The 19,398-nt window shown below is 40.6% G+C and overlaps 1 protein-coding gene across 1 annotated transcript; it reads left to right on the top strand.

Moving 5' to 3' along the window:
* Positions 1-158: 158 nt before the first annotated feature.
* On the top strand, positions 159-16,076 carry sod2 (superoxide dismutase 2, mitochondrial). The gene is made up of 5 exons (XM_080200313.1): positions 159-294; positions 4,224-4,426; positions 7,712-7,828; positions 14,614-14,793; positions 15,795-16,076. Exons 1-5 carry the CDS (start codon positions 266-268, stop codon positions 15,938-15,940), a joined length of 675 nt encoding a protein of 224 aa, XP_080056439.1. The 5' UTR covers positions 159-265; the 3' UTR covers positions 15,941-16,076.
* The last annotated feature ends 3,322 nt before the right edge of the window (positions 16,077-19,398 follow it).

Here is a 19,398-nt window from a genome sequence, read left to right as displayed (position 1 = left end):
AAATGTTATATCAGAATAAGGGGGAAACCTCGATATTCACTGGGGAGACATTTCTAAAGTCAGATCTTAGCTTAATGAATACTATTGTTTGCATTTGCAGCAAAAATAACGTGCGTTGAATTTTGCGTGTATTTAATAAATATCTATTTCTGAGAGCGAATGAAATGGTTGGGTCTGAGTTGAAAGGTCAAGCGCAGTGAGTGCTGTTTTCACACTGTTTGTGCCCTTGAACGGTTGTGGAGCGCTCGCACGCTCGGGTCTGGATATGTTAAACAAAGTCATTCAGCTTCGGAGGTGAGTGTTGCCGTTCTGAAGCATGCAGTAGGTCGGTGTCCTGTAGAATCGCCATTATTTCTGATTAAAACCTTCATTGCATCGCCCCTGTCCCCCCCCCCAGCCCCGGCATTGCGCCGCCCCCACTGAGAGGCGGTATGGATAAGAGTCAGGATATATATTCCCCCCGCGCCTCCCCTCCGAAATAGTGGAAATTACGGCGTTTAGACCTATAGTTTAAATTTACACTTCCTATTCCACACTGTTTTTCATTTTTCTATCTTTCAGGCAGCTATGATTCTTTTAAATAATTCCTGGACTCTGCTTCAGTTTGTAGCAGAGAATTCCACAATGTTACCGTCTATAATTGTAACCACCTTTGGTAAAACATGGAACAGATCCGAAGTAGCAGGTTTCTGTCTGTGCTGGTTTGAATTCTGGTCTGTCTTGTTGCTCGATTGGCAGTTAGCATATATGTTTTCATAACCGCTGATATAAGTTCAGAAGTATATAAGCATTTAGTCAAGTCTGGCTTCATTAGCTGAAAAAAATAATTTTTTGGTCGTCCAGTATTTCCTGATGCTCACTGATTAAACTGTGCAGCTACAATATAATTAAGTATGCACCAAAATAAAGTTAAGGCAATCTACTCAGTCATCACTAATTTACCTGGGAAAATTTGGAGTTCTGTGTATTCCAAGATGAAAATGTGGCAGTTGCGTATGAAAAGAATTTTGCCTGTTTCCACCCATGGCAACTGCAAAAAACATACTGTTGACATTACAACAATGGCTTGTCATTTCAAATATAGATACTTTCTTGCAAGAGGGAGTTAAATCATAGAATCGTACAGAAGGGGTCCATTCAGCTCATCAGGTCTGCGCTGACTCCTCAGAGCATCTTACCAGGCCTATCCCTGTAAATCCTCTAATCTACACATTTTGGGACGCTAAGGGGCAATTTAGCGTGGCCAATTGACCAAACGTGCATATCTAAAGACTGTGGGATGGAATCAGAGCACCTCGAGGAAACCCACATTGACACAGGGAGAACGTGCAAACTTCTCACAGACAATCATGCAAGGTTGGAATTAAACCCAGGCCCCTGGTGCTTTGAGGCAGCAGTACTATCCAATGTGCCGACCCCGTGTTGTGCTCATTTTCCCTATCTTTTCCAAAAGATAGTTTATACTACTAGTCTAGATGCAAGGAAGTGTGTATGCTGTTTTTGATCTATGCCACTGGCACAGTGGCACAACGATTAGCACTGCTGCCTCAAAGTGCCAGCAATCCGGGTTCGATTCCTGGCATGGGTCATTGTATGGAGTCCACACGTTCTCCCTGTGTCTGTGTGGATTTTCTCTGGGTGCTCCTGTTTCCTCCTATAGTTGAAAGATGTATGGGTTAGGTTGATTAGCCATGCTAAATTGACCCTTAGTGTCGGGGGATTAGCAGGGTAAATAACTGGAGCTACGGGGATGGGGGCTGGGGGGAATTGTGGTCAGTGCAGACTCCATGGACTGGGTTTCACTAGAGGGTTTCTGTGATTTCTATGATCGTAAAATCTTTAATGAAAGTGAACCCCTAATAGTAAGCTTTCATTCTGTTTAAGTTTCACGTGTTTTGCGATTAAGTTGGGGATGCAGCTTTAAAAGTATACTAAGTCTGAAGTTTGCTTGGGCGGTTTGTCTGTGAAACGTAGAATCTGGTGAACCATTAGAGTATGACTTACTGTGTGTACTTATTGGGGGTCCAATAGCGACAGACAGCATGATTTTGTATGAGGGAGGTTATGTCTCATTAATTTGGTGGTTTTTTTTGAGGAAGTGATAAAAATGATTGATGAGAAAAGGGCCTGGATCTTGTCTACTGTTAGGATGCGGAAGTTGGCTCCCCAAAGAGGAATATCTCGCTTTGTGATCTGTTAAAAGTGTGTGGGAAGGTGAATTGTCCTTCAGTAGCGTTTAGTGGTTAATTACAGAAATACCTGACACTCACTTTAAAATGAACATTTAATTATTTATTTATTTAACTAACAGCGAACTGTAATTAAACAAGTAACATATTGAATAAATAATATTGAATGCTGTTCAAGTAAATACAATGCCCATTCATTAACAAAAAAAGTAATAGAATTTAGTCACAAAAAATACAATCAGGTTTTGTGTTTGTCGGGATCTTCGGGAGTTTCTCAGTTGATTCCTCCGTCTGTAAGCTCTTACTGATTTAGTATCATTCACTGATTAGATGGTGAATTCTCTTAAGACGTATATAAAGCTGGCAGAGTTGAGAGCTGAGAATTCGTAGCTCTTGGCAACTGGCATTTGCTTGTTCTCTCTTAAAGCTTTAGAGGTGGCAGTTTTTATCTCATACTTTTCCCCCCTCTCGCTCTCTTTTGTATCTGTGATGACCTATTTTCCTACAATAGGACTGGTCTAATGTTGTCAACACCTCAAATTCAAATGTTATAGGTTTTTGGTATCTGAGTGTCTGCTTTTAAATTGATAGACTGAATCCTAAAACATTCAAATGCCTGAAGCCTGTTACCAAGGCAACCTTGCTGCCTGGCATTTGATACAAATGTTTCAGTCTGGGACTCTTTGCATTTTAAACCTCCAAGCATTGAAACAAATACCAGAGTTTAAAGGGCCCATGCAGTGTTTTTCCCCTCTAGCATTTTTACAATTTTTACATCTTTATCAACATTAAATTCCAACTTCCCAAACTTCAACTTCATAACACTACACTGACTCTAGTAAAGCATTTGACAAGGTCCTTCATCGCAGGCTGATGTAAAAGGTACAGATCAACAGTGAACTAGCTAGATGGATTCAGAACTAGCTTGTCACAGAAGATAGAAGGTCGCGGTGGAATGGTGGTTTTCTGAATGGAGGTCTGTAACCAGTGGTGTTCCGCAGGAATCAGTGCTGGGTCCTCTGTTGTTTGTAATAAAAATAAATGACTGAGAAGAAAATGTATCTGGTCTGATTAGCAAGTTTGTGGATGATACTAAGATTGTTGGAGTTGTGCATAGTGATGGAAATTGTCAGACACAACAGCAGTAAATGGATAAGTTGGAAAATTGGGCTGAGAAATGGCAGGTGGAATTTAATCCAGATGAATGTGAGGTGATGCATTTTGTAAATCCAATTCAGACGGTTAGGAGTTATAAAATAAATGGCAGAACCATTTAGGAGCACACACATACACACAGATCTGGGAATACAGGTCTACAGATCCTTAAAAGTGGCAGCACAGGTAGAAAACGTGGTGAAGAAAGGATATGGCATGCCTGCCTTTGACTGGGGCATCAAGTATAAAAGTTGGCAAATTATGTTTCAGTTATATAAAACGTTGATTAAGTCGCATTTGGAATATTGTGTCCAATTCTGGTTCGCCACACTACCAGAAGGAGGTGGAGGCTTTGGGGGAGTACAGAAGAGGTTTACCAGGATGCTGCTTGGTATGGAGGATATTAGCTTTGAAGAGAGATTAAATAAACTGGGATTGTTCTCCCTTGAAAGACAGAGGCTGAGGGGCAACCTCATAGAAGTTTATAAAATTGAGGGGCATAAATAAGGTGAACAGTTGGAAACATTTTCCCAGGGCAGAAATGATTATTATAAGGGGACACAAGTTCAAGGTAAGGCTGGGGGGGGGGGGGGGGAAGGTTCAGTAGAGTTGTGCAGGGGAAGATTTTTACACAAAGGATCGTGGGGGCCTGGAATGCCCAGCCAAGTGAGGTGGTTGAGGCAGACATGTTAGCAACATTTAAGATCTCTCAGGATAGACAAATGAACAGGCAAGGAATAGAGGGATACAAGTGTTTGGCCTACATAGGGCAACATGATTGACGCAGGCTTGGTGGGCCCCAAGGGCCCATTCTTATGGTGTACTTTGTATATTTTTAATCTCACTGGCTAATTAATTTAACTTTTGTTTTTCATGCAGATGTGTCACCAACATTTCTCCAGTTTTACGTTTTTTAGCTTGCAGACAAAAGCACACACTTCCTGATCTGCCTTATGACTATGGTGCATTGGAGCCACATATAAGTGCTGAAATAATGCAGCTGCATCATAGCAAGCATCATGCAACTTATGTCAACAATTTGAATATCACAGAGGAGAAGTATGCAGAGTCCTTGGCCAAGGGTGAGTAGGCATAATATGCATGATACCACACGTGTAACTGATATAGGAGGAATGTGTAGCTGGATTTTTAAAAATTCAAAATGTTGGCAGGAGATGAAGAATAATGAGCTACCAATAATGTTATTAGTGAATAATAGTTTTAGCCAGTTCCAAACTGAGCAAACCTAAAATGTCCAGTGAAGAATTGCATTTTAAACTGATTACCAGTATAAAAACAGAGGAAATAGAAGCAGAAGGCGGCCACTTGGCCCTCAAGCCTGCTCCACCATTCAGTATGATTATGATTGATCATCCAATTCAATAACCCAAACCCACCTTCTCCCATATTCTTTGTTCCCTTTCACTCCAAGAGCTATATCTAACTCCTCCTTGACCTCACCTGCTTTCTAAGGTAGCAAATTTCATGACCAGCCACTCTGAGTGAAGAAATTTCTCCACAGCTCGGTCCTAAAAGTTTTACCCACTTAACCTTAGATTATGACTCCTGGCTCTGGACTCCACATTGGGAGCATCCTTCCAGCATCTACCCAGATTAGTCCTGTTAGAATTTTATAGATTTCTATGAGATTCCCCCCCCCCCCCCCGCCCCCCGCCTCCAAACCTATCATTCTTCTAAACTCCAGCAATAAAATCCTAACTGATTTCATCTCTCCTCATACACCAAATCTTTGCTGCACTTCCTCTTTAGCAAGAACATCTTTCCTCAAAAAAGGAGGTCAAAACTGCATACTATGTTATGTGGTGTGACCACACCAAGGCCCTGTATAATTGAGACAAGACATCCCTGGAACTACTTGTTGCACCTGCCTTCAGTGACTGATGTACAAGGACACCCAGGTCTTGTTGTACCTTCCCCTCTCTCAATTTAGAACTATTCAGACAATGACCTCCCTTTCTATTTTTGCTACCAAAATGGTTAACCTCACATTTATCAATGATGTACTGTATCTTGCATACATTTTTCTCCCCGCTCAGCTTGTCCTAAGTGCACTCTTTGCAACCCCGTCAAAGCTCAGTCTGCCACTCAGCTTTGTCATTTGCACATTTGGAGATATTGCATTTAGATCTCTCCTCTAAATCATTAATATATATTATGAATAACTGGTGTCCTAGCACTGATCTCTACCATACCCACTGTCTGCCACTCAGAAAAAAGACCCATTTATTCCTACTGTTTCTTGTTTGCTATCTGTTTTCTTTCCATCTCTATATACTACCCCCAATCCCATGTGCTTTAATTTTACATGCTAGTCTCTGATGTGGGACTTTGTACTGAAAAGTCCAAATAAACCAGATCCACTGACTCCCCCTCATCAACTCTACTAGTTGCGTTTTTGAAGAATTCCACTAGATTTGCCAAGCATGATTTCCCTTTTGTAAATTCACACTAACTCTGTCCGATTGTGTCACTGTCTGTCAAACGCTCTGCTATAAAACCTTTAATAATGGACTATGGAGTTTTCCCCACTACCAATGTCAGACTGACTGGTCTGTGATTCTGTTTTCTTTCTACTTTTACATAGTGACGTTACATTAGCTCCCCTCCAATCTTTGGAATTTCTCGAGTCTACACAATGCATCCAATATTTGTAGGGCCACTTCCTTAAGTATTCTGGGATATAGATTCTCAGGCCATGAAGATTTATTGGCCTTCGATCCCATCAATTTCCCCAAACCATTTCTCTACTAATACAAAATTCCTTCGGTTTCTCCCTCTCACTTGCTAAACCCTATGTTCCCCAACATGCATGTATTAAATTTTAATGGACTGTGCTGAATGCTGTATCAGCATTTATGCCAGTCGCCATTTGATGAGTTACTGTAGTTATTAGATTTTGGACAAGATGCTTTTTCTTGGCAGGGAGGTATGGTTTGGGCAGCAGGTTTCTCAGCTTTGTGTTGTTGCTGCAAATACAGACAGCATTTCAAATGTCTTCTTTCTCTCTACCTTGTATTGGGAAAAGTTAGAATTTAATTCTAGTTAAAAACCAATTGTAGTCTGATGTTCTCCATGTCACCATTTCAACAATTCAGCTGAGACCCTTTTTATAATTTAAAGCCCTAAGCCCATTTTCTTCTGAATGCATCAATATGTTTCTGTAAACAAGTAGAAGATTATTATTATCTGATTTAATTAATGAGTTAATATCATTGGCTCATCCTGATGCTTAATTTAACCTTGACATTATGGTGAATGGTTAACAATGTGCCTAAATCTCTTCATGTTTGAAAAACCATAGGCCAGATTTTTGTCTCCTGATGGAAGTAAAATTGGGATTGAGAGATATGAAATCTTGAAGCCTCCCACTGCAAAAATTAATTTCTCTTCCCAACCCTGCACTATTTTCACCGGGCTTCTTTTCAGATCAGGAAGGCCTTGGTTCTTGACCCCATAGACACATTTTCTAAGCTTGGAATCACCATTGTGAGTCCTATAGAAAATTTGAAGTTCCTGTCTATTTTCATGTGTTGATGTAGTTTCAGAAGCCCTAAACAAAAAGGCCTCACTGAAGAGATTGTGACACGGTAAGCCAGCTGAAGAATACAATATCAAGGTCACTGTCACATTTATATTTCAATATAGCATCTATTTTAACAGCAGTGGTTGATCATGGGGCTCTGTTCTCGTAGAATCATAGAAACCCTACAGTGCAGAAAGAGGCCATTTGGCCCATCGAGGCTACACCAACCACAATCCCACCCAGGCCCTACCCCTATGTCCCTACACATTTACCTGTTAATCCCTCTAACCTACTCATCTCAGGACACTAAGGGGTAATTTTTAGCATGGCCAATCAACCTAACCCACACATCTTTGGACTATGGGCGAAAACCCACACAGACACGAGGAGAATATGCAAACTCCACACAGACAGTGACCTAAGTCGGGAATTGAACCCAGGTCCCTGGAGCTGTGAAGTGGCCGTGCTAACCACTGTGCTAACGTACTGTTCTGAAAAGGTAAGTTCAACATTACGTTGACCAGCATTGTTTAAGTGTTGAGATACATTTTAGAAATTAAGAAAACACTACTTGGAATTTCTGGTGTAAATCTGAACTCCAGAGCCCTTTTAAGTTGAAATTATAAACCTTCAACTTTAACTTGAAATAAAAAAATTGTGGCCAGCTGCTCCAGGATTGCTTTGATTGACGTGATATTTGGTGTAAATAAGAGAAAAATGACTTGAGTTTTTTTTGTGTGGAAAGATTGTGCTTGTGCTTTCATTCAATGTATTTCTACAAGTTGATTTGTTTTTTGCAAACTGAGCAGATCTTATATTTTAGGTGATGTGACAACCCAAGTTGCTCTGCAGCCAGCACTACGATTTAATGGTGGGGGTCATATCAATCACTCTATTTTCTGGACGAACCTATCTCCTAATGGTGGAGGAGAGCCTACAGGTAGATTTGAGCTATGTAATTTGACTTGGAATGGTTATATTAAAATATATATAATGAATGATGCAAAAAATTAAGACCATAAATAACGTTTTTTATTCAACAATCAATGAACTGAAAGACCCTTCTCCCACAGCAACACTGTAGTTCATGAACTATTTCCAGATAAATTGCGATATTATTTTTTATTATGGGTGGTGCTATGTTTTTGATGCTTTTCTATACTTGCCTAAAGTTTGAATAGACTATAGGTTTTGTTTTGCTGAGCACAGAAACAAGTTGCTTTTTGATACGGGTGCCCAAGTAGGGTTTCTTCTGGGAACTGAGCATAAATAGGAGGATGCGCAGAGTGGGGCAAACTGCTATAAAAGGAAGGAGTGGGTGCAATGGCAGGAGGTCATATCTGCAGAGGATCTTTAGGGAACAATTATTTTCCCTGTGCAAACAATGGTTAGGATGTCTTTTTTTGCAAAAGTGTACTTTGTTTAAAATATTTGAAAGAACATTACAAACATTTCAAAGTGGCCATCACAGAGCGCAGTAATGTTCAGGTTTTCTACATACATCATGTTGCATCTGAGCTGCTTCAGTATAGTCAAGAAACATTACAGACATTTCAAAATGGTCATTATAAATGGTGTAATGGTATTTAAGTTGTCAACCTAAATTAAGTTGCACTGTGAGATGCTTAAATTGTGTACAATTGTGATACATGTGATGCATTCAATGTGAGTCATACAGCCCAACAGAGTTCTATATAGCACCTGTCCCCTCAGTGCATCGTGACTGATAGGACTTAGTGACCCTTTATGCCTCCGTTCCTAACTTTAGTGTATCTCTCAGCACTGTATAGTATTGGGTTTTGCAACGTGCTACTCTGCAACACTTGGTTAGGAGCAACACTTTGCACTGGAATACCAACAAGTTTTGGACAGACCAAAGAGCATCTTTCACCGAGTTAATGATTTTCCAGCATCAGCTCATGTTTGTCTTGGTGTGCATCCCTGAGAACAGCCAGAACAGCCTGAACAGCAGAGAGTCCTGCGTCACGGAGTTGCTTGTGATGAATGTGACAAAAACCACCTCATCTCACTCCAGACCTTTTGCAAAGGCCACAAAGAGGTGGACAAGAGTCTCTTCCCCCAAACCCACTTCCCCACCACAGCTACCTATGGATGGAGTGAAACTCCTGGACATGTATGAAGGATCTGTCAGGGAGGACCTTTCTTATCACCAGCCAAGCTAGATCTTAATACTTGTTTGAAAGCTCTGGTGATGAGGTACTCTGCCAAATGACCTTGACTTTCTGCTCAGGGAACCTTCTGACAGGGTCCACCATTCTTTTTCCCATAGGGCTCCTAGGAAGTTACATGCAGACCACTGCCTGATGGATTAATGGTCAAACGTGGTTCTCTCCATAAATTTTTCTGCGATGGTATATCAAGGTCCAACTGTTTGCAGCATTCTGCAGCAACATGGCCAGACCCATCCTTCGCAACACTGGGGGCAGGTAGAACCTCAAAATGTGTTTGCGCACTGAAGATCTGTGCACAGCTTGATGCAATCCTACACAATCAAGATTGGGATCTTGGACACATTTTTGTTCTCTCCTTATCTAGAGATTTGTGCCTCCTTTTACAGGTCCCTTCTTACACGGTCCATTTTCAATCCCCAAATGAAACAGAAAATGGCTCAGGTGATTACCACACCACAGGAATGAGAAATGGGCTGGACCTATTCCCGCTACAGCAACACTGAGAGTGCCTCACACATGATGATCAGATCCTCACCTACAATGTAGAGGGAGCACCACTCCCATGTATCCAATTTTTGGTTCATTATACCTACAGGATGTCTTCCTTTATGAGAGGTCTTGACTTAACTGCTACAGCCACATCTGCAACTCAGAGCTAGGAAAACATTGCCTGTCAATGACAAAGTGACTAATGTTTGTGTATTCCACCTGTGGGATTGCTGTTGGAATTATAAACAATATCTCACCTCCCAGAAGCTGGCATCTGTGCTTTTCCTTTTTTACCCCAGCCCAAGCTTTACTGGTTCCTGTACATTTGAGTCCCATGTCTCCATATGCATATCTCTCATCTACTCTGGATCTCAAATACGAACAGTGTCATTTTCTGACTTGATGTAGCTCCTGTAAAATCACATGATGCATCTACATTTTCCTTTACATGAAAGGGAAACAACTAGATTGTGGTGAGGGAAAGGAGAAAGTAAAAAGAGTGTTCATGCAAATTCAGCAGCTTCTGTCAGTAAAGGTGATGGGATGAAGTGGAGTGCTGGCTGCCCTTCTCCTTATCTCTTCCATGAAGCGATAAAACATGCGGGCAGCTAGTCCTCCTCTAGTTCTTTCCTGTTGTTTGCTGTTACTTACTGCCCTCTTGGAAGTATGTCAGTGAGTGTGTTGCAATATGTTGGGTAATGTGGCTATCATGGATCAATAGTTGTCAGTGTATACAAACTGTGAGCTGCGTGTAAGGTTTACAACAATGCTAAGTATGTGAGGATGAGGTAGATAAGCAAGGCAAATAGTCTGTATGAGACTGGCATCTAACTTCAAAGTAAATTTAAAAGTCTTCTATAGGCATATCTTGGGAAGCTGAGTAGTGTAATTGGTGTTTGTAAAATGCTAGGGAAAAAGCATTGTATGGTCCCTTTAAAAGGTGATGCTTTGTGTGTGTCTGCATGGGTTTCCTCCGGGTGCTCCAGTTTCCTCCCACAGTCCAAAGATGTGCGGGTTAGGTTGATTGGCTATGTTAAAATTGCCCCTTAGTGTCCTGAGATGTGTAGGTTAGAGGGATTAGTGGGTAAATATGTAGGGATATGGGGGTAGGGCCTGGGTGGGATTGTGGTTGGTGCAAACTTGATAGTCCCGAATGGCATCCTTCTATAATGTAGGGTTTCTATGATTCTGTGACTTTTTTTTTTCTGTGCTTAAAGTTTAAAAAAATGCAAGTGCAGATAGTGTGCCCAAACATTTGTATCAGAAGGCCAAGCAACAGCATTACCAAGGCAACAAGCTTTCAAGCATTTGAATTAGGCACTCAGATACTAAGAATCTATTAAATTTAAATCCAATGGTTTTGGCAATCTAGGACCAATCCTATTGTGAGAGATATTCATATGTCATCGCAGGTATAAAAGGAAGAGGGCAGTGCAATGAAAATAGAGAGAACAACTGCCACCTGCCACAGCTCATAGCTTTTAGCTCAAAGCCTCATCTGGATAGCAAAGAAGAATCAACAGAGAAGGCCCAGAATATTCTGGAAGACAGAAAACCTGGATGTAATTTAGAGAGTGATTAAAATTTTATTTTGTTAATGAGTGGGAATTGTATTTATCTGAACAGTGGTGCATTAAAATCATGTTTTATTTGTTTTATTAATAGTTTAGTCAACTTGTTCACTATTGGTTAGATAAATAAATTGTTACATGTTGACTTTAGAGAGAGTGTTAGGGAGTTATTTTGATTTAACCACCAAACGTTGCTGAAGAGCAGATTGTACCACTTCACTCACTCTCTCACACACACACACACACACACACACACACACTTACAGATTATGAGGTGAGGTACTCCTCTTTGAGTGGGTGGGTATTAGTTTTCAAAGGGGGGAATCTATCTCTGCCTCATAACACATAAATAGTAAAAGCAGGGGGAGGGGTGTAATTATGGTCCAAAAGGAGATCTGAGCATGGAGGCAGAGGACATACTTGAGGTACTTAATAAGTATTTTGATTTCTCTTTACCAAAAGACTGCCAAAATAATACTGAAAAAGGAGGCAGTTGAGATACTGAATTGGCTGAAATTGATTAGGAGAAGCTTTTAGAAAAGCTGACAATATTTAAAGTTGATAAGACACCAGAGCCAGATGGGATGCATCCAAGGATGGTGAGGAAAGTAAAAGTGGAAATTATGGAGTTACTAATCATAATCTTCCAATCTGGATTGGAGGTGATCCTAGACAATTAGAGAATTGCAGATGTTACATTTGTTATTCAGAAAAGGGCACTGCCCTCATCTACCACCTTGGTTACCCCTTCGAAAAACTCAAGTGAGACATGATCTTCCACTCACAAAACCATGCTGCTGTCCCTAATCAGTCTTTGCCTCTCTAAATGCCTGTAGATCCTATCTCTTAGAAGAACTTCTAACAACTTATTCTGTACAGATGTTAGGCTCACCCACCTGTAGTTCGCAGGCTTTTCCATGCAGCTCATTAACAAAGGCACATTGGCCACCCTTTAATCAGGCACCTCACCTGTGGCTGTCAATGATTCAAATATCTCTGTTAGAAGACCTGCAATTTCCTCCCTGGCCTCCCACAACGTCCTGGGATAACTTCATCAGGTCCCAGGGATTTATCTACCTTGATGCACTTTAAGACTTCCAGCACCACCACCTCTGTAATATGTACATTCCTCAAGACATCAGTATTTATTTCTCCAAGTTCCCTAACATCCATGTCTTTCTCAACAGTAAATACTGCTGAGAAATACTCATTTAGGACTTCACCCATCTCTTGTGGATCTGCAAATAGATGACCTTGTTGATCCTGAAGAGACCCTATTCTTTCCCTAGTTACTCTTTGCCCTTTATATATCTGTAGAAGCTCTTTGGATTCTCCTTTGCCCTATCTGCCAAAGCAATCTTGTGTCACCTTTTTGCCCTCCTGATTTCTTTCTTAGCTCTACTCCGCTACCCTCTATAATCTTCAAGAGTTCCACTTGATCCCAGCTGCCTATGCATGTTATATTCCTCCTTCTTTTTGACCAGGGGTTCAAATCCATAAGTCATTCAGGCTTCCCTACTTCTATCAGCCTTGCCCTTCACTCTGAAAGGAATGTGCTTACCCTGGACCCTGGTTAACACACTTTTGAAAGCCTTCCACTTATTAGACATCCCTTTGCTTGAAAGGCCCTGTCTGATACGATCAAAATTGGTTGCCCCTTCAAAAAACTCAAGTGAGACATGACCTTCCACTCTCAAAGCCATGCTGCCTGTCCCTAATCAGTCTTTGCCTCTCTAAATGCCTGTAGATCCTATCTCACAAAATAACCCCTAACAACTTACCCTCTACAGATGTTAGGCTCACCCGCCTATAGTTCCCAGGCTTTACCATGCAGCCCTTGCCCCAATTTAGAATTTTAACTTTTGGGCCAGACCAATTATTGTCTATAGCTACCTTAAAACTGACGAATTATGGTAAGTGATCCTTCACTAACACTTCTGTCACCAGCCCCTCCTCATTTCCCAAGAGGCAGTCAAGTTTTGCCCCCTCTCCAGTCGGGCCTTCCACATACTGAATGAGATATTCTTCCTGAGTACGCTCAAAATTCTCTCCATCAAAGCCCCTAATGCTAAGGTTGTCCCAGTGAATGTTGGGAAGTCCCTACTATTACCACCCTATTTTTCTTGGCGTTACCTGTAATCCCCTTACATATTTGTTCCTTAATTTCCTGCTATTTGGGGGCCTATATTACAATGCTATCAAAGTGATCTCCCCTTTCTTATTTCTCAGTTCTACCCATATAGACCTCAGTACTGCCATGATGTTCTCCCTAATCAAAAACGCAATTTCCCCCTCCTCTCTTACCTCCTTTCTTATAGCATCTGTACCCTGGGAGATTGAGTTGCCAATCCTGTCCCTCCCTTAGCATGTTTCAGTAATAGTAATAACGTGCTACCTTCCATTCACAGTATTGGGCTGCATTCATATAAATGGCAAGGCAGTGCTAGTTATTCTGCAGTGAACATGTGTCCATTTTCTGGCTAATTTCCTCATAATAGGTGAGAATCTAGTTACACAGTTGCATTCTGGGATTATGTGTCTATAATCAATTATGAAGACACTACAGGTTTGATATGGCAGCAAGAAGTATCTTTGTCCATCTCAGTGATGGGGCTACCGAGGTTAAATTCAGCTGTGCCTGAGGAGCAGGTTCATTGTTTTGTCCAGTATCTGGACGCCCACAGCTTGTTGGGGCTTATTGAAACATAAGGTTCTGAAGGACTTACAAAGTAGATGCTGAGAGGTTGCCTCCTCTTATGGGGAAATTGCAGACTGGGGAGGGCACAGATTAACTATAAGACATATCCCATTTAACACTCAGATGAGGAGGACATTCTTCTATTAGAATCTTTAGTCTTTGGAAGTCTCTTTCATAGAGAGCAGCGAAGGCTGGCTTGTTGAAGACTCAGTTGGACAATTTTTTTATTGACAAGGGAGTCAAGGGATGTTGGGTTAGGCTGGATTAAGGCCATAATCTGATCGGCATTCAGTTGAACGGTGGAACAGCTCAATGGGCTGAATGGCCTACTCAGGCTTCTATTTCTTATGATCTTATTTCAGTAGGCCTGTGGCAACAGCAGCAGTCAACTGCTGTATTTATTGAGGTTTAAATTCAGCTGGTTTAAATAGAAAGAATGTGGCAACCTGCTTGGTAGATTTGCAACAATAAGCAAATACGTTTTTGGTGACCAGAGTTAGTAATTTAATTAAGTTCCATTTCATAGGTCACTCCAGTAACCTGTGTTTTTTTCTCCTGATGCCAATAATGACTCCACCTCAAGATAACTTGCTGTGAGGCAATGGGACAAAATATATCTATTAAACCTACATTTGTAATGTTGAAAGCATTTTAAATGTTCATGTTCTTTAATTGGAAGGTTATGGTCTGGAAACTTTAGTGAGAGAGCATTTTACTATTGGATAAGTTGATGAATGCTTCTTAACTATAGTGTGTTTTGTTTTGCTATGTTTAGGAGAGTTAATGGAAACCATCAAGCGGGACTTCGGTTCCTTTGAAGTGTTTAAGGAAAAGATGACTGCCATCTCAGTAGGTGTCCAAGGCTCAGGATGGGGATGGCTGGGTTACAGCAAGGATTCAGGAAGGCTACAGCTAGCTGCTGCTCCCAATCAGGATCCACTGCAAGGAACAACTGGTTAGACATGGCTTCATTTTCCCCTTGTGGATTGGTGCACATGGTTTAAATAGGAACTATGTTACATTTAGCATATGCTTTGTTTTTTTAAAATTGAAGTTTATTTATTAGTCACAAGTAAGGCTTTACATTAACACTACAATGAAGTTAATGTGACATTACCCTAGTCACCACACTCCAGCGCATATTTGGGTCAATGTACCTAATCAGCACATCTTTCAGACTGTGGGAGGAAACCCACGTAGACATGGGAAGAACATACAAACTCCATACAGACAGTGACCCAAGCTGGGTCCCTGGCACTGTGAGGTGACAGTGCTAACCACTGTGCTACCATGCCACCCTATTTTACTTTGGGGAATTTAATTTGCTGGTAAATATTGATATCTCCAAATTTAATGACGATTCTCTAAATTTGCTCAGACTCTTTGACTGTCTTCTCTTGTTTTAACTGAATGTTTTCAAATCCAACTGCCGATGGCCACTCCCACTCACATTTTCTTTTTCATTTTAAGTTGAATAGAGATCAGAACACTTTCAAACTTGCTGCCTCAATTTTATATTGATTAGATTACCAAAAAAACATGTGGTCCTGGAATGGTAGCACATTTCAACATGTTCCCATTGATTGTTATATTGCACTGATGGTGTGCAATGATAATTTGCCCTCTAGGTATGAAATGTACAGATTGACCTTTGTTATTATTGACATTCAGAATTTACTCTAGTTTTATTTTTCTTCTACTGATGCTCCATATTTTTGATGGTGGGAAGTAAAAGGCTGTAACACAGTACAAAAAAAAATGATAGCACAAAAGGATGATTGGGTCCAATGTACCTCTTCAACTGGAGTTATCTATTTAAATCCTATTTCTCTTTGAATATTTAATAATGAAAGCTATACAGAGAAACACAAACATATAAAATTGTTAAAAGTCTATATTGCTTAATGTAAAATTCCTTAAATAATTTCACTAACGTCAATTTGTCACATGTTTCAGGTCTAATTCCCCTACTTGGAATTGATGTGTGGGAGCATGCCTACTACCTACAGTACAAGAATGTGCGGGGTGACTATCTAAAAGCTATCTGGAATATTATCAACTGGGAGAATGTAGGAGAGAGACTCAAAGCTGCCATGAAATGAGTATTATTCATGCGTGACCTCAAGGCAACCTGCAGTTACCTGCCATCACTGTTTTAAAATGTTTCTTGTGACATTTGTAAAACAGTTTCTAGTTCTCCTGAGACTATGTTTAATGCATTAAATCTTTAGAAACACCCGGCAAGTATGATTTTGTATTTATTTTAAAATAATCTAAACGTTTGGCAAGTGTGTTCGTTCAGAAATGGTTGAGGTTCTGAAAAACTTGTGTTGTACAATCCCACAATTAAAAACATTGTAAATTTAGCTTTATTCTGCTCTACTGTTGAAACCAGTTCCCTCCACTGCATTGTCAATGATACAAAAATGAAATTATGTAATAGACAATTTGGAAGTCTCCAACTGTAATGAAAAATGGGATTAAGAGGTTAGTGTGATTCCATGTAGTTGAATTAATGTACATTAAAAAAGATTAATGTGATGATTGGGTGCCATTAGTTCTTCAAAATGTTGTGAAAACATAAGAAATAGGAGCAGGAGTAGGCCATCTAGCCCTTCGAGCCTGCCCCTCCATGGCTGATTTGAAAGTGGTTCAGTTCCACTTACCTACCTGCTCCCCATAACCCTTAAGTCCCTTATCACTCAGAAATCTATCTACCTGTGACTTAAACATATTCAACGAGGTAGCTTCGAGGTAGTTGTCTTTAATGTTGTGATAAGAGTTTGTATCAAGCAAAAAGTAAGAATAAAATATTTTCTTTTCTCATTGCTTATAGTTCCAAGAAAGGGGAAAAGTAGAAACTTTAAAGAATTATTAGTACAATGGAATAAAAACAAGAGAAAGTGGGGTGGAAGTAATTGATCCCACTAAAGTGAAGCTAAGGGATGGGGAGGAATATCAAAAATCTTAACATGAAATAGGAGCAGGAGTAGACCATATTGCCTGTTGAGCCTGCTTCACTATTCAGTACAGTCATGATTGTTCTTGGGTTTCAACACTGCTTTCTGTCTGCCCCCATATCTCTTGATTCTTTAAGAGAGCAAACATCTGTCTATCCCGTTCTTAAGTGAATTGCATTCACAAACGTATTCGGGTAGAGAACTCCAAAGGTCACAATCCTTTTGAGTTAAATATTTTTTGCTCATCTCCGTTCTAAAGTATCCTTTTCCTGAGACTGTCTTTATGTTTTAGATAAAAGCAAATAACTACAGATGCTGGAATCTGAAACCAAAAGAGAAAATGACAGAAAATCTCAGCAGGTCTGGCAGCATCTGTAAGGAGAGAAAAGAGCTGATGTTTGGAGTCCAGAAGATCCTTTTGTCAACTAAAAGGCATAGAAAATGGGAAATATTTATACTGCAGGGGGAGGGAATGAAAGATGAATCTTAGCCACAGAAACCAGGGAAACCAGCTAATAACTGTCCACAGGCACAATAAAGGGTGTGAATGGCCAAAAGGCAGAGAAGCTAAAATGAAGATGTTTGGGGGGAAGAAATGGAACAGAGGTAAGATTTAGAAAAGGAGAAGCAAAGGGGGAGAAAGGGTAAAGAAAAGGGCACAAAATAGGGGAAAAGAGTGGGGCGGAAGATAAATGAAGAAAGACAATTAAAAAAAGGTAGAGAATAGTAAAAAATGAAATTTTTAAAAAATGAAAACAAAGGGGGCCAAGGTGGAGTAGAGTAAATCGCCTGAAGTTGTTGAATTTGATGTTGAGACCAGAAGGTTGTGAAGTGCCTAGCCAGAAGATGAGATGCTGTTCTTCCAGTTTGCGTTGAGTTTCACTGGAACATTGCAGCAAGCCAAGGACAGACATGAGGGCATGGTAGCAGGATTATGTATTAAAATGGCAAGCAAATAAGTTCAGTGGGCAGGAGTATGCTGATACATTGGGCCTACCAGGACAGTCCTTTTTATGGATTTTGGCAAGTAGTAGAAGAGGGCTGCCCGGGGTTGGGAGACTATGAAGTTGGAAGTTCATAGGGGGAAGGCATCAGGAGGAAATGAAGTCGGTGACAGTGTTGGAGATAATGGCTTGATGTTCAGTGGTGTGGTTGTGGTCCGGGGGAGGTAGGAGAAAGTATCTGAGAGTTGGCGCTCTGCCTCTGTGAGGTAGAGGTCAGTCCACCAGATGACAACAGCACTGCCTTTGTCATCAAAGCTGCTGACAATGTCAGGGTTGGACCTGAGGGAGCAAAGGGTGGAACGTTCAGAAGGAGAGATGTTGGAATGGGTGAGGGGAGCAGAAAAATTGAGATGGCAATGTCCCGTCAACAGTTCCCAATGAAAAGATCAATCAGCGTCAATACACCAGTAACAATCAGCGTTAATGCCACCAAGCCCCTTCAGACTCTTAAATGTTTTAATGAGATTGCCTGTCCTCCTTCTGCATCCTAAATGTAGACTCAATTTGCTCAGTCCCTCATCCCAAGCATCAGTTTAGTACTGACTCTAATGTAAGCTTATCCTTTGTTAAATAAGGAGTATTTCAGATGTGACCTCACCAAAACCCTGTATAAATTAAGCAAGTCATCTTTACCCCTGTAATCCAATCCTGTTGAAACATGGCCAGTATGTCATTTGCCTTTGAATTGCTTGTTGTGCTTTATGCTAATTTTCTGCACATCCAAGTCTCCCTGAACATCAATATTCACAAGTTGATCCTTTTATCCACCTTATTACAATGTTGAAAGATTATACTAATTTCAAACAGTTTTAATGAATGCTTCATTAATATTTAGCACAATTTGACTTGGGAGCTTTTTTTGAAAATGTTGATGCCATTTTAGGTATGAGTGTTTGTGGTAACTGGGTACAAAATAAGTGATATGAAAGTGTTCACTTGTTTGAATGATTCTCCAGTTGAGAAATCACATCAGGTTCCACGGACCAACCACGTGGCAAGACTTAATAGAGGTTTATAAGATGATGAGGGGGATAGAGAGAGTGGACGTGCAGAGATTAATTCCTTGGGTGGATATAGCTGTTACTAGGGGGCATAACTTTAAGGTTCATGGTGAGAGATGTAGGAGGGATGTCTGAGGTAGATTCTTTACTCAGAGAGTGGTTGGGGTGTGGAATAGACTACCTGCTGTGATAGTGGAATTGGCCATTTTAGGAACTTTCAAGCAGTTATTGGATAGGCACATGGAACACACCAGAATGATAAGGAGTGGGATAACTTGATCTAGGGTTCGGACATAGCTCGGCACAACATCGAGGGTCGAAGGGCCTGTACTGTTCTATGTTCTAAGAATGAACACCTGTAAATTCAGAAAGTTTGTTAACCATTAATGAGGTAACCAATCAAAGTGTCAATTAACAGAAATTGGCAGTAATGAACATCAAGAGGAGAAAGTTTAACTTTTAACAATTAAACAGACTTCTTATCACCCTTATCAAATCAGGACCAATGAAGGCTCCAAAAACATGGATAACATCGAACCATAGAATCCCCACAGAGCAGAAAGAAGCCATCAGCCAATTGAGTCTGCACTGACTC

Source organism: Carcharhinus amblyrhynchos, chromosome 12 (genome assembly GCF_965287045.1).
Source record: "Carcharhinus amblyrhynchos chromosome 12, sCarAmb.v2.hapA, whole genome shotgun sequence".
Lineage (NCBI taxonomy): Eukaryota > Metazoa > Chordata > Chondrichthyes > Carcharhiniformes > Carcharhinidae > Carcharhinus > Carcharhinus amblyrhynchos.
The sequence above is the reverse complement of the archived record's forward strand: the minus strand, read 5'-3'. Positions and strand labels throughout refer to the sequence as shown.

Excerpts from the sequence above, each read along its gene's own strand:
- sod2 (XM_080200313.1), top strand. The coding sequence starts at position 266 with ATGTTAAACAAAGTCATTCAGCTTCGGAG. Across the intron at positions 7,829-14,613 it reads TGGTGGAGGAGAGCCTACAG|GAGAGTTAATGGAAACCATC; the intron begins GTAGATTTGAGC and ends TGCTATGTTTAG. Across the intron at positions 14,794-15,794 it reads TCCACTGCAAGGAACAACTG|GTCTAATTCCCCTACTTGGA; the intron begins GTTAGACATGGC and ends CACATGTTTCAG.